We start from the raw sequence: 23,305 nt of genomic DNA on the forward strand, positions 1-23,305 counted from the left end.
CTAGCCGCAGCCATGTGTTACCATAAAAACAGGAACGTTAGCTTTGTTATTTTCCTTTAGTATGTTAATCATATTTTGAGAATATTTATGTTAGTCATCCATGTCCAAAAATAATAAAAAAGAAAAAAATAGTTGGAGCATATCTTTCCGCTACAAAAAAATTAAATAAAATAAAAATAAAAATATATATATATAACTTTAGAGGCGGTTCATTTGGAACAGCTAAAAAGCAGTCTCAGAAATTCATTTTCAGAGACGGCGTAGAGACAGTTTGAAGATGGTGCTTTCCTGCGATGATCAACTGAGATGGCCTAAAGACAGAGATTAATTTTTTTATGTTAATTGAGTACTAGAGACGGATTGGAGACGGCAGAACTTTCAGAGATGGCATAACGATGAAAGATTTAAAAAATAAATAAATTTTCAGAGATGATTTAGCTATCTCTGACGAGAAACCAGCATAGCCGTCTCCAGTAGCCATGGTAAATAGAAACCAATACTAGCCGTGCGCTAGCTAGGTTTACCAAAAAAAAAAAAAAAAAGCATGCTACCCGACCCCACTATTTCTTCTCCTCGAAGCTTCTAGAGGCCGTGGTGAGGGTGTAGACGTAATGGAGTAACACGATTCTCTCCGATAGATGCCCACTCCACGTGAAGGCTCGGTAATCGAGGTCCACCATCAACACCAGCCGGCCAAAGAAGGATTCGATGCCGGTGATGTCGAGGAGGATGAGATCGACGTCGATCCTCTCCGATGGATGTCCGCTCCACGTGAAGGCCCGGCAATCGAGGGCCACCATCGACGGCGGCCGACCAAGGAAAGGTTCGACGTCGGTGATGTCGGGGAGGATGAGATCGACGTCGACTGAGTGCTGGCAACTGTAGAGAGGGGACGGATGCGGTGGAGCCGCACGATCATCTCTGATGGATGCCCACTCCACATGAAGGCTCAGCGACTGAGGGCCACTGTCGATGCCAGTCAGCCAGGGAAGTGTTCGACATCGATCATATCAGGGAGGATGAGACCGATGCCGCTGACGACTGTGGCAAGGGGGCTGATGTGGTCGAGCCATGCGATCCTCTTCGATGCTGCCTGCTCTACTTGAAGGTCTGGCAACTAACGGCTACTGTCGACTAAGACAACCAAGGAAGGGCTAAAGGCATCTCCACTACTCGTCACCAGCCATGTCGCCAAGGACACGATCGACTGGTCTTGGATTGTTGGAAAGCATCTTTCCGATGCTTTCAGAACATCTTAATTTCTTAGAAATTAAAAAAATTATATGATTAATTAGTAATTCAAAAATAATTTTTATTTAATTACAGTTAATAATTAGTTGATCTATACAAAATTAGATTTAGTTATAATTAATATAAATATAATATGAATAGTATTATTTAAATTAATTAAATAATTTTAAGATTAGAGACAGAAAAGAAATAAAATAAAGATCGATTTCGAGACGACAATCATTAGAGATGGTGATTAAAAAATTTAAAATAAATCACATTAGAAACGGCTATCTTTAGAGATGGTGCAGCGATGGGATAGTTGTCTCTGAAAAAGCCATCTTGATAGGTCCATCTCTAATTGCTTTAGCGATGCGACTTGCAGAGACAACTATCAAAGAGAGAACTTTCGTTTCAAATACTTTTTAAAGATAGATTTTCATTTTTTAGAGATGGATTTTGCTGTCTCTATTGGTCTTGTTGGGGTAAGTTAATCGATCTCTGACTCAAGTCAACCAACCTCCGACATTCGACTTAATAAAAATCAACCGACCGAATGTACAACTCTGACTATGCATCGACTGACACCGACTCATGGTCGGCGAACTGATTGACACTTGACTACTACCGACCAACAACAGAACAATCTCCGACTTGAGACCGTCGATATATTAGAACTACTAGCTGATGGTCACTCGGATGTTCTATCGACATACCAAGATAACCGATATATTGTCGACCAATCTACTCAACGTGTTGTAAGAATTATGAACGGTTATCAACTACATATCATGACAATTACTGAAAATTAATAATCCACTAACTCCATAATTATGGCCCGATAATTTAGTGCCATAAAAAATGAGATCACGTGCTCGACGGTTACATCAGATTCATCTATAAAAGGAGGATAAGAGAATAATACTGATAAGACACTTCTGGTCAGAGCTCTGTTACACTCGATACTTAAATCTACTACTGTTCACCAATTTTCGCTCTAACTTAAGTATCGAAGGATCTCCGTCGGACACAACTCCGGTCTGTGAGGATGCTGTTTTGCAAGTACTTATCACTGGCGATAGGAGACAGAGAATTGGCCGCAACAGATTGGCACATTAGATACGAGAAGAAAAATCTGTAATCAATCATACCGAAAACCAGAGCCCAACTTTCAACCAGTTCGGTGAGGCACTCTTCCCGTCGGGAAGATCCTCCTCCCCCACCTCTGGTAGCAGAGCCTAGTTCCTCTCATCCCGTGGTTATCATAGACGCTCAGATCGCTGCACTTGTGCAGCAGATGAATATTTTGACAGAGACTGTTAAAAGCCTCCAACAACAGTAGCAGCCGCCGGCGGAACAACCGGTGGCACAGTCAGTGCCTTCCAGTTACAGCCACCGTTATCCACGACGATCACCTTTTTTCTCCTCGAAGCGACCGTCTCGACATTCCCACCGAGACGGATGATCACATTCTCAGCACTCTCACTGTGCCACCCACTACTCGCGGTGTTCCCCTTCTCTTTTCTGTCTCCACAGTGTTAGGAAGGGGAAACGACCACGGATACCTTCTGCTTCTCCTTCAAATTCGTTAGAAAATTCTACCTATGGAGTCTTCCGATAATGGTGGTTGGACGACTATGAACGCAAGTTTCAGAAAATCGAGCACCGACTTGCCCGGCTTCAGATTAAAGGTTAGAAATCTTCTAGTGACTACGACTTTCACACTGTCCAATCTCTCTCTCGGCATATCTTGGACGAGCGGATCCCGTCTCGATTCAAGATGCCACAGGTGGAAGCATATGATGGCTCCACCGACCCAATTGACCACCTAGAAAGCTATAAAGCTCTTATGATGATCCAGGGGGCAACCGATACCCTCTTATGCATTGGCTTCCCGATAACCCTTCGAAAAGCTACTCGGGCCTGGTATTCCGGGCTTCAGTCAGGAAGCATCGATTCTTTCGAGTAGCTCGAACATTCTTTCGTGGCTTACTTCAGTACTAGCCGAAGGCCACCACGAACATCCAATAGTCTCTTCTCAATCATACAAGGAGAGACTGAGACTTTAAGAAACTTTATGGTCCATTTCAATATGGCCACACTTGAGGTTAGGGACCTCAATGAAGATATGGCCATATCGACCATGAAGAGGGGTCTGAGGAGATCCAGATTCTCCTACTCTTTGGACGAAACTCTCTCCTGGACCTACGTTAAACTTCTTGAATGTGCATACAAGTACATCCGCGCAGAAGAAACAGAAGAAACAGAAGAAAGGTGGAGCTCCAACCGAATCAAGTTGGCCACCCTCTAATAAGCAAGTTCACCTCAACGATGGAGTCCGAAACCAAACTACGGCCCAAAATCGAACCACGATAGATATGACTCCTATACTTCTCTCTCTGCTCTTCATGCGCAAATTCTCATGGAGATCGAAAGAGCAGAGTACCTATGATACCCCCCACCGATGAAGGTGCCCTCGAGGAATCGTAATCGAAGGAAGTACTATTGGTTCCATCGTGATCATGATCACGATACCGAACAATACATCTAGCTTAGGGACAAGATAGAGACCTTGATCCGACGAGGCTATCTCGAGAAGTACCGAGGAGATCCGCCGACTCAACCTCCTGCCGACCGATGACCTCAGTCGCAAACTGAGGAGGCTATCAATAGTCAGTCGACTGTAGGAGTAATCAATATGATCTCCGGACGATCGAACTGGGTGACAACTTTTGAAAAAGAGTCGGTGAAAAGGTGACGACTCAATGATGTAATAACTTTTCGAAAGAGGATGTTCGAAGAATTCAAACTCCCTATAATGATGCTGTTGTTATTTCGACAATAATAGCAAATTATAATGTAAAAAAAATTCTTGTAGATAATGAAAGTTCGACTGATGTTCTTTTTTACTCGACTTTCTCTCAAATGCAACTACTGGTTGATCGACTCAGAAGAGTCTCGACGCCATTGGTTGGTTTTACTGGAGATATTGTGACTGTGGAAGGAGAAATTTCTCTCCCCTTAACCGTGAAAACTGAACCACTGCAGAGCACTATTTTTGTGACATTCATGGTTGTCTGAGTTTCTTCGGTCTATAATGTCATACTCGGATGATCTAGCCGTAATGCATTGAGAGCGGTGGTCTCAACATACCATTTATTGGTCCGATTTTCGACAAAAAATAGAGTCGAAGAAATGCATGAAGACCAACAGTTTAGTCCGATGCTGCTTCTTAGTCTCCACTCAAAATAATAAATCTGAAGACTCTCTACCCATCGATAAGTTGGACCAAAGAGAGAATCAGGAAAGGGATGAATCGGCTGAGCAACTGATTTTTATCCCACTAAAAGAAGAAGATTTAGAAAAGACAGTCTAAATTGGATCACAGCTGTTTGATCCGGAGTAACAGCAATTAATAAATCTACTAAGAGTAAATGCCGACATCTTTGCTTGATCGGCCACCAACATGCCAGGCATCCCTCCGGATGTAATAACTCACCGACTCAACATCAATCTAAATGTCAAACCAGAGAAACAGAAAAAATGATCTTTTACCCCCAAAAGACAGAAGGCCATTGACGAAGAGGTCGACAACCTCCTTGCAGCAGGCTTCATTAAAGAAGCTACTTATCCCGACTGGCTTGCCAATATGATAATGGTGAGGAAGGCCAATAAAATATGGAGGATCTGCATCAACTACACAGATTTGAATGAAGCTTGTCCAAAGGATAGCTTTCCATTACTGAAGATTGACCAACTGGTTGATGCAACTTCAGATCATCAACTTTTAAGCTTCATGGATGCCTTCATTGAATATAATCAAATTCAAATGGCACCTAAAGACGAGGAGCACATAGCCTTCATAACCGATAAAGGCATATACTGTTATAAAGTGATGCCTTTCGGTTTGAAAAATATTGGAGCCACCTACCAATGGCTTATCAATAAAATCTTCAAAGCACAAATCGAACGAAACATGGAGGTATATATGGACGACATGCTGGTGAAAAACTTTCAAGCTTCAGAGCATGTTCAGGATCTGGAAGAAGCCTTTAGCACACTTCGACGATACCAGATAAAGTTGAATCCAACTAAGTGTGTGTTCGGGGTGACTTCTTAAAAATTTTTTGAATTTCTTATATCATAATGAGGAATAGAGGCTAATCTCGAAAAGATAAAAACTATCATCAATATGAAGCACCCGAGCTCCAAAAAGGAGATATAGCAAGTTAATGGAAGAGTCACCGTGCTCAGCCGATTCATTTCTAGGTCGATTGAAAGATGTTTGCCTTTTTTTAAGATTTTGTGGCAAACGAAGGACTTCTTATGGGCGGATGAATGCCGACAGTCCTTTGAAGACTTGAAAAAATACTTGACCTCTTTATCTTTGCTCATAAAATCAAAGGTGGAGAAATACTGTATTTCTATTTGACAACTTCGACTGAAGCAGTCAGTTCGGTGCTTGTCCAAGAAGATGAAAATTGAATCCAACGATCGATCTACTACACCAGCAAAGTGTTACATAATGTCGAAGTGAGGTATTCAAGAGCGGAGAAGATGATCTACGCTCTGATTATATCATTGCAATGGCTTCGCCCATACTTCTAAGCACACCCGATTGTGGTCTTGACCGATTAGCCGTTGAAGGCAATCTTGCATCGATCTGATACTTCGAGTCGAATGACAAAGTGGATAGTAAAACTTGACAAATTCAACATACAATATTGCCCACATCCGTTAATAAAGGCGTAAGTTCTAGCCGACTTCATCGTCGAATGTACAATATCCAATAATAAACTAGAGAATGAAACTGATAATACAATAAAGCAGACCGTGACTCCCGAACCCGACCTAAAGTCGATTTGGATGCTGCATATTGATGGAGCATTTAATGCACAGGGCAGTGGAGCAGGTTTCATTCTTACAAATTTCGAAGGAGTGGTCACTGAATATGCCATTCAGTTCAACTTCAAAGCATCGAATAATCAAGCCGAATATGAAGCACTCTTAGCCGGCTTGAAGATCGCAAAGAAACTTGACATCGATAGTTTGAAGGTCTTCACCGATTCATAATTAATTGTTGGACAGATCAAAGATGAATTTGAAACTCGAGATCCAATCATGATGAAGTATCTTCACAAAGTGAAGGATCTTATATCAACCTTAAAATACTTTGAGATCTTTCATATTTCAAGAACTAAAAATGCTCAAGCCAACATACTCTCTCGACTTGCTACTACTTCTTTCAACTCACTGGGTCGGACATTCGTTGAATGTCTCGAATAGTCGAGTATCGACAAGGTTGAGGAGGTATTACAGCTCACTGTTGAATCAAGCTGGATGGATCTGATCGTCCAGTACTTAACAAGTGGGACTCTTCCTATGAATCCCTCAGAAGCCAAACGACTTCGATGAACGGCATCTCAATATACTATGATGAATGATCATCTCTACAAAAGATCGTTCTCTCTTTCTTTACTAAAGTATTTGGGACCAACAGATGCCGACTACGCACTTCAAGAAGTTTACGAAAAAATTTACAGAAATCACTTAGGGAGTAAATCATTAGCCTACAAAATCTTGCGACAAAGATATTATTGGTCCACCATGAAGAAAGATACAGTTGAGCTCGTCTGAAGGTGTGAACCATGTCAAAAATATGCAAATATCCAGCACCAATCGACCAGCCAGCTTACATCAATTGTTGTACCATGACCCTTCGCACAGTGGAGAGTTGACATACTCGATCTTTTTACTCTGACATCTGATCAGAAAAAATTTATTGTGGTTGCTATCGACTACTTCACCAAATGGATAGAAGCTGAATCTCTAACACAAATTATTGAAAGTAAGATGGAAGACTTCATTCATAAATCAATCATATATAGATTCGATTTGCCACACATCATCATCACTAATAATGGTTAGCAATTTGATAATTAGAATTTCAAAAAGTTCTATGCGTAATTTCATATTATGCATAAACTCATCTCAGTCGATCATCCATAATCAAATAGAGAGATGGAGGTAACCAACCGAACAATTTTGCATGGACTTAAGATCCGACTGAATGAAGCTAAAGATCTCTGGGTAAAAGAATTATATCCGATCTTATGGCCATACCGAACAACTTCTCGCATACTGATGGGAGAGTCGCCATTCAATTTGACCTACGGAATAGAAGCGATGATCTCGCTCGAGATCGGATTGCCATCAACAAGGATCGAACAATATAGTGAGTCGAGTAATTTTAAATATCGGAGAGCTGATTTAGATCTACTCCTAGAAGTCCGACAGCAAGCTTAAGTTCGGATAGCTACATATCAGCAAAGAGTAATCCGATACTATAATGCAAAAGTCAAATTGAAGGTCTTCGATCAGGAGACTTGGTCTTAAGAAAAGTAGAAGTCTTGAAACTTTTAGATTAAGAAAAATTATTTTTAAATTGGAAAAGATCTTACAGAATAGCTGAAATACTTAGATTGGACGCATATCGACTGGAAACACTTGAAGGGTCGGCTATTCTCCAAACATAAAATGCCGACAATTTAAAGATGTATCATCAATAAAATCACCCATGTACATATTGTTCAAAATAAAATACAAAATTTCAGAATTTCAAAATCATAAATTTTGATTGACTTCCATCAATCATCGACTATATGTTGGCTTTCACTGTAAAAGTCAAACTATTGACTATACTTCAATACATAATTTATCTCAATTTTTCACTGTAAAAATTGACATTAATTACACCGAATTTTCATTGTAAAAATCGAGCATGACTATGTCTTGGTACTAAATATATTTTGATTTTTACTGTAAAAGCCGATCATAGTCGAAAGACTAAATGTCGACTTAGTCTTACCTAAGCAAAATATTATGCCAATATGATCAAGGTCGGATTGAAATTATACTGACTTGGCTATGGCCAGTCGAAGGATATTCGACTTGCCATCAATTATCAAATGACATGATGTACAAATCGATTAATCGTTGGACTTAGGGTATTTGACTTATTATCGTTTATCTTAATTCTTAAAGTACGTAAAAAAGAACTACGCGACTAACAAGTGATTCAACAAGTTTCTATCGAATGATTGGTTCGTCGATTAATGTTCGGTAGTTAAATAATTTGCATTGCAGACAAGCACAATTAAACAGAAATCTTAACTTAAAAAAATTCTTTTCATTCATTATGAAGAGGTTACAAAATTGGACCGAAGTTCGATTACAAGTATCTGATTACAAAAAAAAAATAAAACTACATCGATCAAACTTCATCGCCGTCTTTATCTCTTTGCTCTGGAGTAGCTTCGGAGATTTGGACAACTTCTAGTGATGGTGGTGTTGGTGTTCTTCTTTCAGTCGACACTGCATCTTCTTCAGCAGCTCCATCTTTCGATTCTGGAGGAACGATGCTGCTCAAGTTGAGGTTCGGATATAATTTTCTGACTGTATCTCGACCGTTTTCATATCTGATGCAATAAGAGATGAATCCACCTTTAAGGATCTCTTTTTTGAATTTTTTTGAATCCTTGAAGTCCTCGATGGCTCAACTTAACGCCTCCCTCGCTAACTCCACTTCCACCTTCACCAGCTTAGTATCAGCTCGTGCCAACTCAGCATCGACTCATGTAGAAGACGACTCTTCTTCAGCCAGTGCCAATCTTTCTAGACTGGCCTGATGTCATACACGTTCGACTTCGAGTTTGGCAATACATCCATCTCGTTCCCGTCGAAGCTGGTGGATGGAGTGTTTCTTGCTCTTGATCTTCAACTCAAGAGCCAAAATATTTTGACGAACTGACTCAAGTTCGGCTTCAAAAGATTCTAAGTCGTCAGTCAATCGAAAGATCTTTTGCCGAAGCTTGACCTTCCACTCAGCTGCCGACTTAAATTATTTAAAGGCAGCCGCCTTCTCAGCATCGACGACCGCCACTTTATTCATCTACGACCGACGAAAGTCGCCAAATTTCTCATAGCCGACTTTCAAAGCAGACATGTCATAGATCAACTGTAAACAGAAGATGAGTCGGATCAAATATATATATATATATATATATATATATATATATATATATAAGAAATGAGAAGGAGTAAAATAACTTACCCTGACTATCATCGAATAGAAAGATGAGAACATCTCAGCCACCATCTTTTTTCTTCGACTCTCTCGATCAGTCGGGAGAATAGCGGCATGGAGAAGCTGCTTGGCCAATGTCGTATTGACCAAAGCTGACTCATCTCTAGACACCACAAGGTTAAAATGGACTGTGTGGCTCTTCGATGCTGCATCGTTCGTCGAAGTCATCAAAGCTTTTCCTCGATCTCGTGTCAGCAGCCCCACATTTGAAAACATAGAAAAACTTGAACTAGATTGCATCAGATAAACCCTTGCCAAAGGAGCAACCGACGCAGTCGCTGATTGCTTGGGTTCGACCGTAACCTCCACCTCGGCCCGAACCTCCTCAGATGATGGAGCTACCGACTCTGCTGCAGTAGTTCTTTCTCTCGCCACCCATTTGCGGATGGCGCAGTGAGAAGTGCTGTCGAGGTTGATAGCACCAGGATCAGCTTAGGAACCGACGGTACCTTGGATTCCTCAATCGGCATTGAAGCAGCAGCTCGAGCTTGCATCAAAGCAACAACTAGACCCGACGTTGAAGCAGCAGCTGGAGCTTGCGTTGAAGCAGTAACTAGAATCTGCACCGAAGCTGCAACTCGACTCTTCTTCAATGGTCGGAAAGGTCCAGCCTCAGATGCTGTCCTCTTCCTGACAGCGTATTGACGAACATCGACAAGTGACACTCGCGCCCTCGACTGCATGGCTGCAATTAGAACAAAAGTTAACACAATCCAGAAACAAAGGAGGAATAAAGTTGGAAATGACCGGCTATACTATACCTAAGTTGGCGATCGAACTAAGGCCGACATCATAGAGAGCCTGTTCGATCATAAGCTCTCTCTACGATGGAACTACAATATCCTTCAGCCGATAGAAGTTCTCCCGATCGTCGACCTCCATCCTACTGTTATCGTTGGGATCGATTCTTGGATCGCTCCAGTGAGAAGGAAAGCCCCAAGAAAGAGTGGAAGAAGCAAAAAAAAACTAGTTCTTCCACCCATGGATGGATGATGGAAGATCGGTAATGAAAAAAGACCTTTTCGGAGGTTGAAAAACCATCAACCCCTGGCCTTTGGGTGAGGTCGGAGGATAAAAAAAGCACAGAAAAGAGAAGGATGAGGTACGATCGGCAGTAACTGATACAACAGAGCAAAATTGATTATTAGTCGGACCGAATTTAGTGCCAGCTGAGCAGGACAGAGACTGTAGTAGTCCAAAATATTTCGGACGAACTTCAGAATCGAAAATTAAAGATTCGTCCAAAGATCTTCGACATAGAAAGCCACCTGGTCCAAAGGAGGGGCATTCACCTGACCATCAGCACCAGGGGCAAAAAGTTGATACTGCTCTGGGATGCGATATTGCTTCTGGAGCCATTCGACATTCGATTCTGAAAGTGAAGAAGCCTCCATTTTCAGACCCGATAGGGAGTCATCAGTCGGATTCTCCGACCGACCATTCTGAGAAGAAGAACCCCTAGCCATTGAAAAGAAAGAGGCTAAAGGAGATGAATGATGACTCGAAAAAGATAGAAGACTTAACCTGAAACTCAAAAGAAAAGACGAGAAAGGAAGAATCTTCAGACGCTGGAACAATCCTCTGGCAGAGTTTCCACAGCAAAAGAGACAAATGAAAAGTAAAAGTTGGCTGAAAGCAATCATATATATATAGAATCCCTCAACGGTTAGGATCGAAGCACTCACCAAGATCTCGCTAGATATTAACACGTGGTGACATCTAGGCCAATCATTGATTGGACAGTTCAACGTACCTACTCCAGATCGAGCCACGTCACCATTATCCGTATGAACAGCTCTGACCCAATGATATTCGGACACGTGGCAAAGATCTACTAGTCAGAATTATATCGTCTGGCACTGATTCATCTTTCCGAAACAACATCTGATACTGATATCCGACATCGAATCATCCTATCAGTGTGACAATCTAATGATGATTTTGTACTCATCGAAATGATAAAAATAGCCGACGCTCATATCCCGAATAAGTTAGCAGCCAAATCGAGATTCGATATGACATAAAAAGACTCTCTTCATCTAATGTGACAAATCATGTGGTGGCACACGTCGGATCTCCTTGGACTTGGGAGTGAAGGCAACTACTGGGGTAAGTCAATCGACCCCCGACTCAAGTCAACCAACCCCCGACTCAAGTCAACCAACCCCTGACATCTGGCTTAATAAAAGTCAACTGACTGAACATACAATTCCGACTATGCATCGACTGACACCGACTCATGGTCAGCGAACTAATTGATACTCGGCTACTACCGACCAACAGCAGAACAATCTCCGATTTGAGACCGTCAACATATCAGAACTACTAGCCGATGGTCACTCGGACGTTCTATCGACATACCAAGATAACCGACATATAATCAGCCAATCTGCTCAACGTGCTGTAACTGTTATGAACGATTATCGTCTACGTGTCACGGCAATTATTGAAAATTAACAACCCACTAACTCCACAATTGTGGTCCGATAATTTAGCGTCATAAAAAGTGGGACTACGTACTCGACGGTTACATCAGATTCATTTTCAAAAAAAGGGTAAGAAAATAGTATTAGTAAGATACTTTTGGTCAAAGTTCTGCTACATTCGATACTCAAATTTACTACTGTTCACCAATTTCTGCTCTGACTTAAGCATCGGAGGATCTCCGTCGGATAACTCTGATATGTGAGGATGCTGTTTTGCAGGTGTTCATCACCGGTGATAGAAAATTGAATGCAATAGATCTAATTTTTTGTAGTGTTTGATCGGCTAGACACGATGGGCATTAATCGAATGACCATGCTTCTTAGAAAGCAAAAATCTCACACGTAGGGATGATGACCAATATATTCCTGCCCTCCTGCGAGTTCCAGACGATGACCAGCCCTACCCATGCTCCTCTTAGTTTGGCACAAGAAACTGAAGCAGCTCTGAGAGCTGGAGACCACTTGCAGCTAAACAACCATTATAATATTTAATGGCAAAACCGCCCCCACAATATCACCACAAATGGCCGCATTGAAGTTCACCTTCTCCTGGTCTAGATGTGGAGGATGGAGGGTTAACCAACGAACAAGGGGGTTAGTAGGGGCACCAGTAAGTATCTGCTTCAACCTAGCTGATTAACTAGCCTGGCAAGATCGGAATAGGCTATTTATAGAAAGAAGTCCTCTTCTTCTTTCTTCCAAGAGGTGTTCTGTATGTCCAAGAGAGATGATGGATTAGGTATTATGAACCTCGTGGACTCAGCGGAGCCACCTGCAAAATGGGGATGGATCCTTCTTACTTGTAGGGACCAATCATGGTGTTGTCAAGTAGCATAGCACGACAATGAAAGCTTTCCACTAAAAATGAACCAAAAAATTCTTGAAGCAGTCACTATTTGGATGAAGTAACGAAGATGCTCGACTTGTTGAGTATTCTTGAAAACGGAATAGAAATATACTTTTAGAAGAATATTTGGCCCCCGCTGACTATGCTTTTCCTTTTTTTCTTCATTAAATAATGCCCCCGTTCACGGTAAAAGTTTATCAAGCCAGTAAAGTCTTGGACAACTATACCAAATGCTTGGGATCAAACCCCACCTTCATCCAGGTTTGGAGGATAAGAGGTGTTTTAGGAATGGCCACACAGCCCATTGCCTATAGATCCTTTTTATCAGCAACTCCCAACAAAAAAAAAAAAAAAAAGGAAAGAAAGAGAAAAAAACCTCCAACATCCCTATTAAAATGCGCTTGCTTGAAAATCTCATAAGTCTTACGGGAGCTTCAACCTCTATCATAGATGAGCTTCCACTTTCCACCTCCCCATCAGCCATGGTAGCATAATTTGTCCACCCAGGTGGAATAGTAATGCCTTGAAGAGTGAACTTCATAGTAGCAAAGTTCTCAGTGACAAGGGTTAGAGCTTCAGCCTGGATGCCGACCTTTTCCCTTTTTTTTTTTTTAATAAAATGTGATGAAGACAGATGGTTGTGAACCATTGCCACCAACTTTATTAAAAAAGAAGCGTATTTACAAAGCTAGATATATGCATAGGGATGAAAGATGATCAGTTCTTGCCATATTTGAATGGCAAAGTAGGCAGCTTAGAAAAACCATGAAATAGAACAAAAGGATACAAAAAAAAAAAAACAAGGAGAGAGTTTCGAATCCAAAATGGTGGTAAGACATGAAGTTTCACATTGAAACGTGAGATTGAATTAGAAATATCTTTACTGAATAACTTTAAACATTGTTAGACTATTCACATCATTACGCTATATAAAAATGGGCAATTCAATAACTGCAATAGAATTTCTCCCCGAGGATCTGAACTATGTTGATCTTTCTATACAGAAGGATAGCATAATGGTTTTAAGAGAGTCAAATCCTCATATAAGTCCAAGGAGTAAATTCTCCTAAAACTGAGATTTTGATAAATTTATGCATAATAATAAAAGTCCTATTATTTGCTAGCAGCTTATTTAGATTGAACATACCAAAAAATAGCTTTAATTTTTTACTGCAAAATATGTATCAGCATCTAGTTTATGCAAAAAAAAAAAAAAAATCTAAAACTAATGTTTTAGTAGTCCTGACATCTCCTACATATATTCAGCAGACCCCATGTCTGGGCCTGCAACTTAACTTTAGTATTTGCTTCGCAAGAAATGTAATTTAAGACCTAACATTACTTTTGGTATTTAAAAGATTCTTATATCAAAAGATTAAAAAAAAAAAAAAAGTAAAAAAAGTAGCTTCCTGCACGAAGACTCCCACCATCACAAAGTTTGATGTGGATTACTTTGTGGATCAATTTTGCTCTCTCATGAAAGACTATTTCTCGGACCCAAGACCAATGGATCCCAATAGAATAATCGTACGGCTGCATTAAGGCCCTTTTATTTTACAGAAATCCTTTGTCCGCTGCCTCCAATGAAAAAAAAATCTTCATCCGATTGAGCCACGTAATATAATTAATAATGAAATAAATATTTAATACGGCTCAAATTTTTTTTTAAATTTTTGTTTTCAAAATAGGATGTGACATACAAGAAGCCCATAGCAAAACGCAAAGCACTCATCAAAAATGAAGGGCACCAGATACAAACACTGGATACATCAACTGCCACCATGCTATTCCCTCAACAAACACAGACAGAAACATACTAGGGGAAAAAGTTGCAGCAAAGCGATTAAGCATAACTAAGCTGCTAATAACATCAACCATCAGAGCTAATACTTCGATCAAGCTTTCACTATCCAATTTAACTCAAACAGTTAAAAAAAAAAAAAAAAACTAGGAAAATAATGAGTTCCCAAAGTCATCCCCACCAAAATCCACCAAACATACCCTCTATCTCAGTAAATTTGTCCTTGAGCAACGGTATCAAAATTAAAACACAAATTGTTGCAAATTTGACAAAAAGCAAGAAAGTCTAAGAAAAGCTTTACTCAACATGTCTTCATGCCTCAGTAACCGGGTATTCAAACACCACATTTTTTCCTGTAAGTTTGCGATATACTCCAGCAAAGCTCTCCAACTTATACTCGGTGTTATTCCTCTCTTTTGGGTCTAAAAAAATCTGCCATGGTACAAGATATTCAATAAGGCAGAACAAGGAATCTCAGAGGAGCAAAAGAGAAGGTGCAGCTCGTGCAGCAGGGAAAAATAAAAAAGCGAAAGGAGGGAAACCAAAAACAATTTAGAGAAGCGTCCAGCCACAAGAATAAAGACAGTAGGTACAAAGAACTCATGCTCCCATTATTTTTTCAAAAGTCAAATATAACGCATATAGTTTGCTAATAATTTTCGTAGGGAATTAACACCCCTACAGCCACACCCATTATCATAATCCATTTATCACCAACATTCAAAATATCACTCCACCCACAGCCACACAACCATTAATCCACTCAACTAATTAATAACCAAAAAAAGGAGAAGGTTGAAGCTACCAGATATCGCTACAATGCCACCGATAACCAATAATTTATTGGTGCCAGATTGCCATAGCAGGTAAAAAACAGCATTTCAAGCTACAGCATGAGCAATCAATGACAAATATAAGGTTCATGCTTTGACACACAGTTTTGCTTCAATGCCACCAAAGAATCTAATCTGTGTGGGTTGCTTATTGGTGCCTTATCCCCTCACCAGGTTAAAAATAGCATTTTAACCTTATATTTACTAAAAGCTAATATATTAAATGATCGGAAACACAAATGGTAAATCCTAGCAAATGAAAAACATCTACAAGCATTTCACTGAAAGTGAAAGCAACCCATTGTGTGATGTGTAATAAATCAATATCTGAAATGAATTGACTTGAAGCATGAACTATGCAGAGAAAACAGAACCACTGTCATTTGAATATTTCTTTCATTCACTTAAATGTGCAAGGAATGCCTCCATACCTTGATGATCTTAGACCCATCAAGACGATATCGAATACGTTTCCCAACAATCTCTGCTGGATAAACAATGTCCTCCAACATTGCTTCATGCACATGTGTCAGCGTGCGGCTTCGAGGCCGTACTACAGCAGAACCCTTTTTTGGTGGCCTCAGTATCCTTCTAGTGGCAATCAATATCACATCCTACAAAATAATGAGTAAAAACATGTCACCCATTGCTTAACTATACAAAGATGAAGCATATCTACAACTGACACCTGTAACTAATTTTCAGCTTATACAAAATCAAGAAAAGCATAAAGCACTAAAAAAATCAAAAATTTTCTTACCTTGCCACTGAATTTCTTCTCCAGTTCCCGGACGAGCCTCACATGAATTTTCCGGAAAGCCTTCCGGAGTCTGTAAGGAACATGGATAACAACAGCTTTCCGGTTCCCGGCAACATCAATTTGACTATTGAAAAATAAATTATAGTGAAAATGATCAATGCTCAAAATGACATAACACAGATTACATGGATTCAAGAAATAATTTCCTTACGTAGCTGAGTTAATGTAAAGATCCTTCAAGTCACTTTTAAGCTCCTGATTGGTGTTCTCCAAGTCAAAAAGGGCCTGTAAAAATGACAAAACCAAAATTTATCAAAATCATTAAATGTCTTATAAAGGCTATACAAATTTATCAAAATCATTAAATGTCTTACAAAGGCTATACACCACATTTACAAAACTAACCTGGGCAACTGTCTCCTCAAATTCAGTAGGTTCAGCATCCTTTTCCTTTTGGATTTTCTTCCTTGCTGTATACATTTTGCTGCTATGACTCTTATGTATGTCAGCATGTTAAATCAGCAAGAAACTAACCAAACTTGAGAAGATGTTCTAAAATAATCCATGTAAGTTAATAAACATGTTAAGGGCCTGTTTGGATGAATGGGCTGAAAATCCCATTGGATTCATGGATTGGACTAGTACAAGCAATTAGATAGGATTACGGACTGGGCTACACCTATATCCATAAGTAGGTAGTAATGGTTTTAACGTGGACCAGCCCGAATCCTATCGGAAGAAAAAAAAAGATCTTATAGGCCTGGCTCAGCCTATAATCCAACTATCTAACTGGTTGTACTGACCCAATCCACGAACCCAATGGGATTTTCAGCCCATTCATCCAAACAAGCCTGAAGAAAATAATTCTTCTACTCAAGAAAAGCATAAGTATAAATAAAGTTAATCAATATCATTTATCAAAACAGAGACCATAAGTATAAATGAAGTTAATCAATATCATTTATCAAATCAGTGACCTCTTTAACAAATGTCATTTGTCATGCCATGCAATTATCTGTTATATCATAGAAAAACTAATAGCAATTTGATTACTAGAAACAGTACCTATATAATATTTAGTTAATGCAAGCAACAGCAACATAAATGTGAAAAATAGTTCTCAGTGATCACATAGCTAAAGTACATGGTCATCATATTACATATTGTAGAGTGGTTGAAAAACTGAATATTTCCAGTAGGTCTGATAGGTCAGATAGAAGGAACTCAACCTAGTGAAATGAGACGTGAAAGCCTGGTGATCCAATTGAAGCCATAGGTAAAGCAATGTATAAAAGGAAAAGATAATACACATATCAAAATCTACAAGCCACAAGAAAATAGAGAACAAGGCTTTAATAATAAGTAAATTATAAAATACAGAAAGAGTTCTAAAATTAAAAGGATGAAAAGACAACTCATACATTATTATAATAAAGCATGGGACTGAACCCCAAAAAAAAAAAGGAAAAAAAAAGGGTAAAATCATTTTATATGTTCAGAAAGTGCAATGCAACATTAGAACTCTGTTTTAACTGCAAAGATCACTGAGTGGTTGCAACCATTAAGAGAAAGATCAAACGATAAATCAAGATTCTGTCGCAGGTTTCTTCGTACATGAAGTTACATTTGATGGCCAAAGAAGAAGGAAGAAAATATATCCACATACTTCAGCTAACTGCCATAAAACTCTAGCCCAAGGAGCAAATGACTCATGTATACTATTTAAAGGACGAAGATGTTGATGATGATTATCATCATGATGCATGTGCAGTATTTTGAAGAAGAAGAACGTTAAACATCAGTATGTGTAGATTCTACTTCAGGGATCAACATCATCACTTAGGCTAGATAACATGTTTCCTGTTTCAGCCAGAACAATTAGGCTAAAGAACATTTTTTGCTGTTTCATCCAGAACTCTCGGACCCCCAGGTTCATTTAAAACCAATCTGAATCTGTACCAATTTGGGAGTTTTGGCCAAAACTAAAATACAAGTGAGAAAGTATTCAGCCGCTGATTAAGAACTCAAGATTTGAAACTGTGCCAAATTGGAAGTTTTGGCCAAAACATTGTTCCCAAGGTTTGAGTATGGATTAATACCATGCTGCTCGTTGAAGTGAAAGGAAATAATTCACCTCACCAGCTAAAGCTTAGCCCAGAAAGGATGGGTCAGGAACTCAAGATCAAAGACGGCATTAATGAACTTTCCCAACACAGATCCCATTGCAACATCCTAAAGCATGGTATTCAATTTGTTTCACTAAATGTTTCTACGACAGAGAACAACTTATGGGCACCACATTCAGTCTTGTATTTTACTCCATTTTAAAGAAAATTACCGTTCTTTTCCAAGTTAGACGCTCTGGTAATCTACAACAATACATCATTTTCATAACAGAGCACAACTTCTCATACGATATCCAATTGTCGTGAATTCTATTATTTGGATAACCCCATTCTTTTCATATTCAAACGTTATATTCGAAAATGTTTTTCTTTCTCCCAACCATCCGTACCCACCTAAACCAAGAAATAAAAGAGAATTAAAGAATTAAGAAGATTGTGTATCATAAGATGGATATTTATGATGACAAAATTAGAATTACGCTATGCTCATTTATCAGGTTAAGCACTGTAATTGAATCAAACAATGCAATTTAAAAATTCGCTTTCTTGGGCACGATAATAGGAAATCATAACATTCTACTGACACCGTCAATTCCAAGTAACTTCCTCGCCCTCCTCAAACGGCCAAATAGACGTGTTAATTCAATTCGAGATGAGATTAAAGATGGGATAAACCCCAAGAATCCCGTCGTATACAATAAAATTTTTACCAAGAAACAATCTTGATGAAGATTATCTACTCGATTAAAGTCTGATAAAAGAGGGAAGAAAAGCCACAAAGTCTCAAAAAATGGAGGAGGCGAAGAAGAAGGGTACCTAAATCAGTAGTGAGAAGAAAGACCGGATCTGAAAAAAGATCAAAAAAGCCCTAGTCAATCGGTGATCCAGGAGGAGGGGAGGAAAGTTTAAAAGGAAAAAGAGGGGAGGCAAGCGGATCGAACCTCGTAGAACCCTAGCTGCGGTCGCCGAGCATCCAGGAAAACCCTAGTCCCGAGAGACGGGGCCTTAAATGATGGAGTTTGTGCCCACGGACGGCTCGGATGCAGTTTGACGGAGAACCCATTGATCTGATGGCCGCTCAGGTCACGGAGTTGGTTCATCTTGTCTAGACTTGTTAATGTCCCGGCGGCCCGCCCAAAAAGGCCCGCCCAGTCTTTTTGGGCGGGCCTGATCCTGGCTATTTAAGCCCGACAACCGGTATGGCCCAGGCCTGACAAATAAGCAGGCTTGTCACCTATTACAAATCTAATATATATATATATATATATATATATATATATATATATATATATGTGTGTGTGTGTGTGTGTGTTGGTGCAAAAATCCGCTTACGCCGGAGAAGCTAGAGTCGGGGAAGTCGCGGTTGCCGCCGGGACCTGCAAAGGAAGTCTAAACCGGAGGTGGGGTTGCTCCGGCAAGACCCTCCGACGCTCAAGTCAGTTCTCTGCCTCAACAAGAATGGAGTGCTCGAACGGAGAATTTAGCAGAGTTTTTAGATGAAAGATTAGAGCTTATATCATAACGTATCTGGAGCCCCCCCTTTTATAGGCGGAGGGGGCAGTAGCCTGATAGCGACGTCTGTAACCGTCTGGCAGTGGGCTGCCCTGGGTCAGGTGGAGTTTGCTGCGAAGAGTAGTGGAGTGGACCCGTGGCTATCACCGGGGTGTGCCACGTGGAGTTTGCCGCGGGGAGTGGGGCGGCGTATGTTGTCGCGATTCGCCAGCAGATGGGAGAATCGCGCGGTATCCGTCGCAGGAAGTGGAGCAGGATCGTGGCCGTTATTGTGGCCTGCCAGGGAGTAGTAGAGCTGCGCGGGATCCGTCGTAGGGAGTGGAGTAGTGCTGTGACCGTTACTGCGGCCTGTCAGGGAGTGATGGAGCTGCGTAGAGTCCGCCGCAGGGAGTGGAGCAGTGTTGTCCGTTACTGTGGCCTGCTAGGGGGTCCAGACTTGTCGGTCGAAGTTCGGTTGGAGTCGGTAGCGAGGTCCGGTATCCGTAGGAGTTTGGGCGAGGTCTTCAGTCGGAATAGAAGACGGAGTCTGATTTTCGTAGGAGTCCGGACGAAGTCTACTTGCAGCTAAAGTTAAAGGCGAAGTCCGGCTCCCGTAGGGGGCCTGGCGGAGTCTTCCTGCAATTAAAGTTAAAGGCGAAGTCCGGCTCCCGTAGGAATCTGGACAAGTCTTACCGGCAGCTGATGTTGAGGACGGAGCCCGGCTCCTGTAGGAGTCCGGGCGGAGTCTACTTGCGGTTGAAGTTGTTGGCGGAGTCCGGCTCCCGTAGGAGTCCAGACGAAATCTGTCTGCAGCCGTTGGAGTCGAGGACGAAGTCCGGCTCCCGTAGGAGTCCGGGCGGAGTCTTCCTGCAATTAAAGTTAAAGGCGAAGTCCGGCTCCTGTAGGAGTCCGTACAAGGCTTACCGGCAGCTGATGTTGAGGACGGAGCCCGGCTCCCGTAGGAGTCCGGGCGGAGTCTACTTGCGGTTGAAGTTGTTGGCGGAGTCCGGCTCCCGTAGGAGTCCGGACGAAGTCTGTCTGTAGCCGTTGGAGTCGAGGATGAAGTCCGGCTCCCATAGGAGTCCGGGCAGAGTCTTCCTGTAATTAAAGTTAAAGGCGAAATCCGACTCCCGTAGGAGTCCGGACAAGGCTTACCGGCAGTTGATGTTGAGGACGGAGCCCGACTCCCGTAGAAGTCCGGGCGGAGTCTACTTGCGGTTGAAGTTGTTGGCGGAGTCCGGCTCCCGTACGAGTCCGGACGAAGTCTGTCTGCAGCCGTTGGAGTCGAGGACGAAGTCCGGCTCCCGTAGGAGTCCGGGCGGAGTCTTCCTGCAATTAAAGTTAAAGGCGAAGTCCGGCTCCCATAGGAGTCCGGACAAGGCTTACCGGCAGTTGATGTTGAGGACGGAGCCCGGTTCCCGTAGGAGTCCGGGCGGAGTCTACTTGCGGTTGAAGTTGTTGGCGGAGTCCGGCTCCCGTAGGAGTCCGGACGAAATCTGTCTGCAGCCGTTGGAGTCGAGGACGAAGTCCGGCTCCCGTAGGAGTCCGGGCGGAGTCTTCCTGCAATTAAAGTTAAAGGCGAAGTCCGGCTCCCGTAGGAGTCCAGACAAGGCTTACCGGCAGCTGATGTTGAGGACGGAGCCCGGCTCCCGTAGGAGTCCGGGCAGAGTCTACTTGCGGTTGAAGTTGTTGGCGGAGTCCGGCTCCCGTAGGAGTCCGGACGAAGTCTGTCTGCAGCTAAAGTTAAAGGCGAAGCCCGGCTCCCGTAGGGGGCCTGGCGGAGTCTTCCTGCAATTAAAGTTAAAGGCGAAGTCCGGCTCCCGTAGGAGTCCGTACAAAGCTTATCGGCAGCTGATGTTGAGGACGGAGCCCGGCTCCTGTAGGAGTCCGGGCGGAGTCTACCTGCGGTTGAAGTTATTGGCGGAGTCCGGCTCCCGTAGGAGTCCGGACAAAGTCTGTCTGCAGCCGTTGGAGTCGAGGACGAAGTCCGGCTCCCGTAGGAGTCCGGGCGGAGTCTTCCTGTAATTAAAGTTAAAGGCGAAGTCCGGCTCCCGTAGGAGTCCGGACAAGGCTTACCGGCAGCTGATGTTGAGGACGGAGCCCGGCTCCTGTAGGAGTCCGGGCGGAGTCTACTTGCGGTTGAAGTTGTTGGCGGAGTCCGGCTCCCGTAGGAGTCCGGATGAAGTCTGTCTGCAGCCGTTGGAGTCGAGGACGAAGTCTGGCTCCCGTAGGAGTCCGGGCGGAGTCTTCCTGCAATTAAAGTTAAAGGCGAAGTCCGGCTCCCGTAGGAGTCCGGATAAGGCTTACCGGCAGCTGATGTTGAGGATGGAGCCCGGCTCCCGTAGGAGTCCGGGCGGAGTCTACTTACGGTTGAAGTTGTTGGCGGAGTCCGGCTCCCGTAGGAGTCCGGACGAAGTCTGTCTGCAGCCATTGGAGTCGAGGACGAAGTCCGGCTCCTGTAGGAGTCCGGGCGGAGTCTTCCTGCAATTAAAGTTAAAGGCGAAGTCCGGCTCCCGTAGGAGTCCGGACAAGGCTTACCGGCAGTTGATGTTGAGGACGGAGCCCGGCTCCCGTAGGAGTTCGGGCGGAGTCTACTTGCGGTTGAAGTTGTTGGCGGAGTCCGGCTCTCGTAGGAGTCCGGATGAAGTCTGTCTGCAGCCGTTGGAGTCGAGGACGAAGTCCGGCTCCCGTAGGAGTCCGGGCGGAGTCTTCCTGCAATTAAAGTTAAAGGCGAAGTCCGGCTCCCGTAGGATTCCGGACAAGGCTTACCGGCAGCTGATGTTGAGGACGGAGCCCGGCTCCCGTAGGAGTCCGGGCGGAGTCTACTTGCGGTTGAAGTTGTTGGCGGAGTCCGGCTTCCGTAGGAGTCCGGACGAAGTCTGTCTGCAGCCGTTGGAGTCGAGGACGAAGTCCGGCTCCCGTAGGAGTCCGGGCGGAGTCTTCCTGCAATTAAAGTTAAAGGCGAAGTCCGGCTCCCGTAGGAGTCTGGACAAGGCTTACCGGCAGCTGATGTTGAGGATGGAGCCCGGCTCCCATAGGAGTCCGGGCGGAGTCTACTTGCGGTTGAAGTTGTTGGCGGAGTCCGGCTCCCGTAGGAGTCCGGACGAGGTCTGTCTGCAGCCGTTGGAGTCGAGGTTGAAGTCCGGCTCCCGTAGGAGTCCGGGCGGAGTCTTCCTGCAATTAAAGTTAAAGGCGAAGTCCGACTTCCGTAGGAGTCCGGACAAGGCTTACCGGCAGTTGATGTTGAGGACGGAGCCCGGCTCCCGTAGGATTCCGGGCGGAGTCTACTTGCGGTTGAAGTTGTTGGCGGAGTCCGGCTCCCGTAGGAGTCCGGACGAAGTCTGTCTGCAGCCGTTGGAATCGAGGACGAAGTCTGGCTCCCGTAGGAGTCCGGGCGGAGTCTTCCTGCAATTAAAGTTAAAGACAAAGTCCGGCTCCCGTAGGAGTCTGGACAAGGCTTACCGGCAGCTGATGTTGAGGACGGAGCCCGGCTCCCGTAGGAGTCCGGGCGGAGTCTACTTGCGGTTGAAGTTGTTGGCGGAGTCCGGCTCCCGTAGGAGTCCAGACGAAGTCTGTCTGCAGCCG

General features: G+C 42.9%; 1 protein-coding gene across 3 annotated transcripts; it reads right to left on the bottom strand.

Moving 5' to 3' along the window:
- Nucleotides 1-14,474: 14,474 nt before the first annotated feature.
- LOC105052357 (small ribosomal subunit protein eS7) lies at nucleotides 14,475-19,301 on the bottom strand. Of its 3 annotated transcripts, none has more exons than XM_010933141.4 (7): nucleotides 19,171-19,301; nucleotides 19,046-19,075; nucleotides 16,509-16,587; nucleotides 16,315-16,388; nucleotides 16,104-16,227; nucleotides 15,775-15,957; nucleotides 14,475-14,942 (listed from the first exon to the last, which is right to left on the bottom strand). In XM_010933141.4, the coding sequence occupies exons 3-7, from the start codon at nucleotides 16,581-16,583 to the stop codon at nucleotides 14,823-14,825; spliced, it is 576 nt and encodes a 191-aa protein (XP_010931443.1). In that variant the 5' UTR covers nucleotides 16,584-16,587; nucleotides 19,046-19,075; nucleotides 19,171-19,301; the 3' UTR covers nucleotides 14,475-14,822. The 3 variants fall into 3 exon arrangements, with proteins under 3 accessions (XP_010931443.1, XP_010931452.1, XP_029122638.1); XM_010933150.4 differs by having other exon boundaries at nucleotides 16,509-16,590; nucleotides 19,171-19,199; XM_029266805.2 differs by having other exon boundaries at nucleotides 16,509-16,598; nucleotides 19,171-19,199.
- Nucleotides 19,302-23,305: the final 4,004 nt, after the last annotated feature.

The sequence above is a fragment of the Elaeis guineensis genome, chromosome 2 (genome assembly GCF_000442705.2).
Source record: "Elaeis guineensis isolate ETL-2024a chromosome 2, EG11, whole genome shotgun sequence".
Lineage (NCBI taxonomy): Eukaryota > Viridiplantae > Streptophyta > Magnoliopsida > Arecales > Arecaceae > Elaeis > Elaeis guineensis.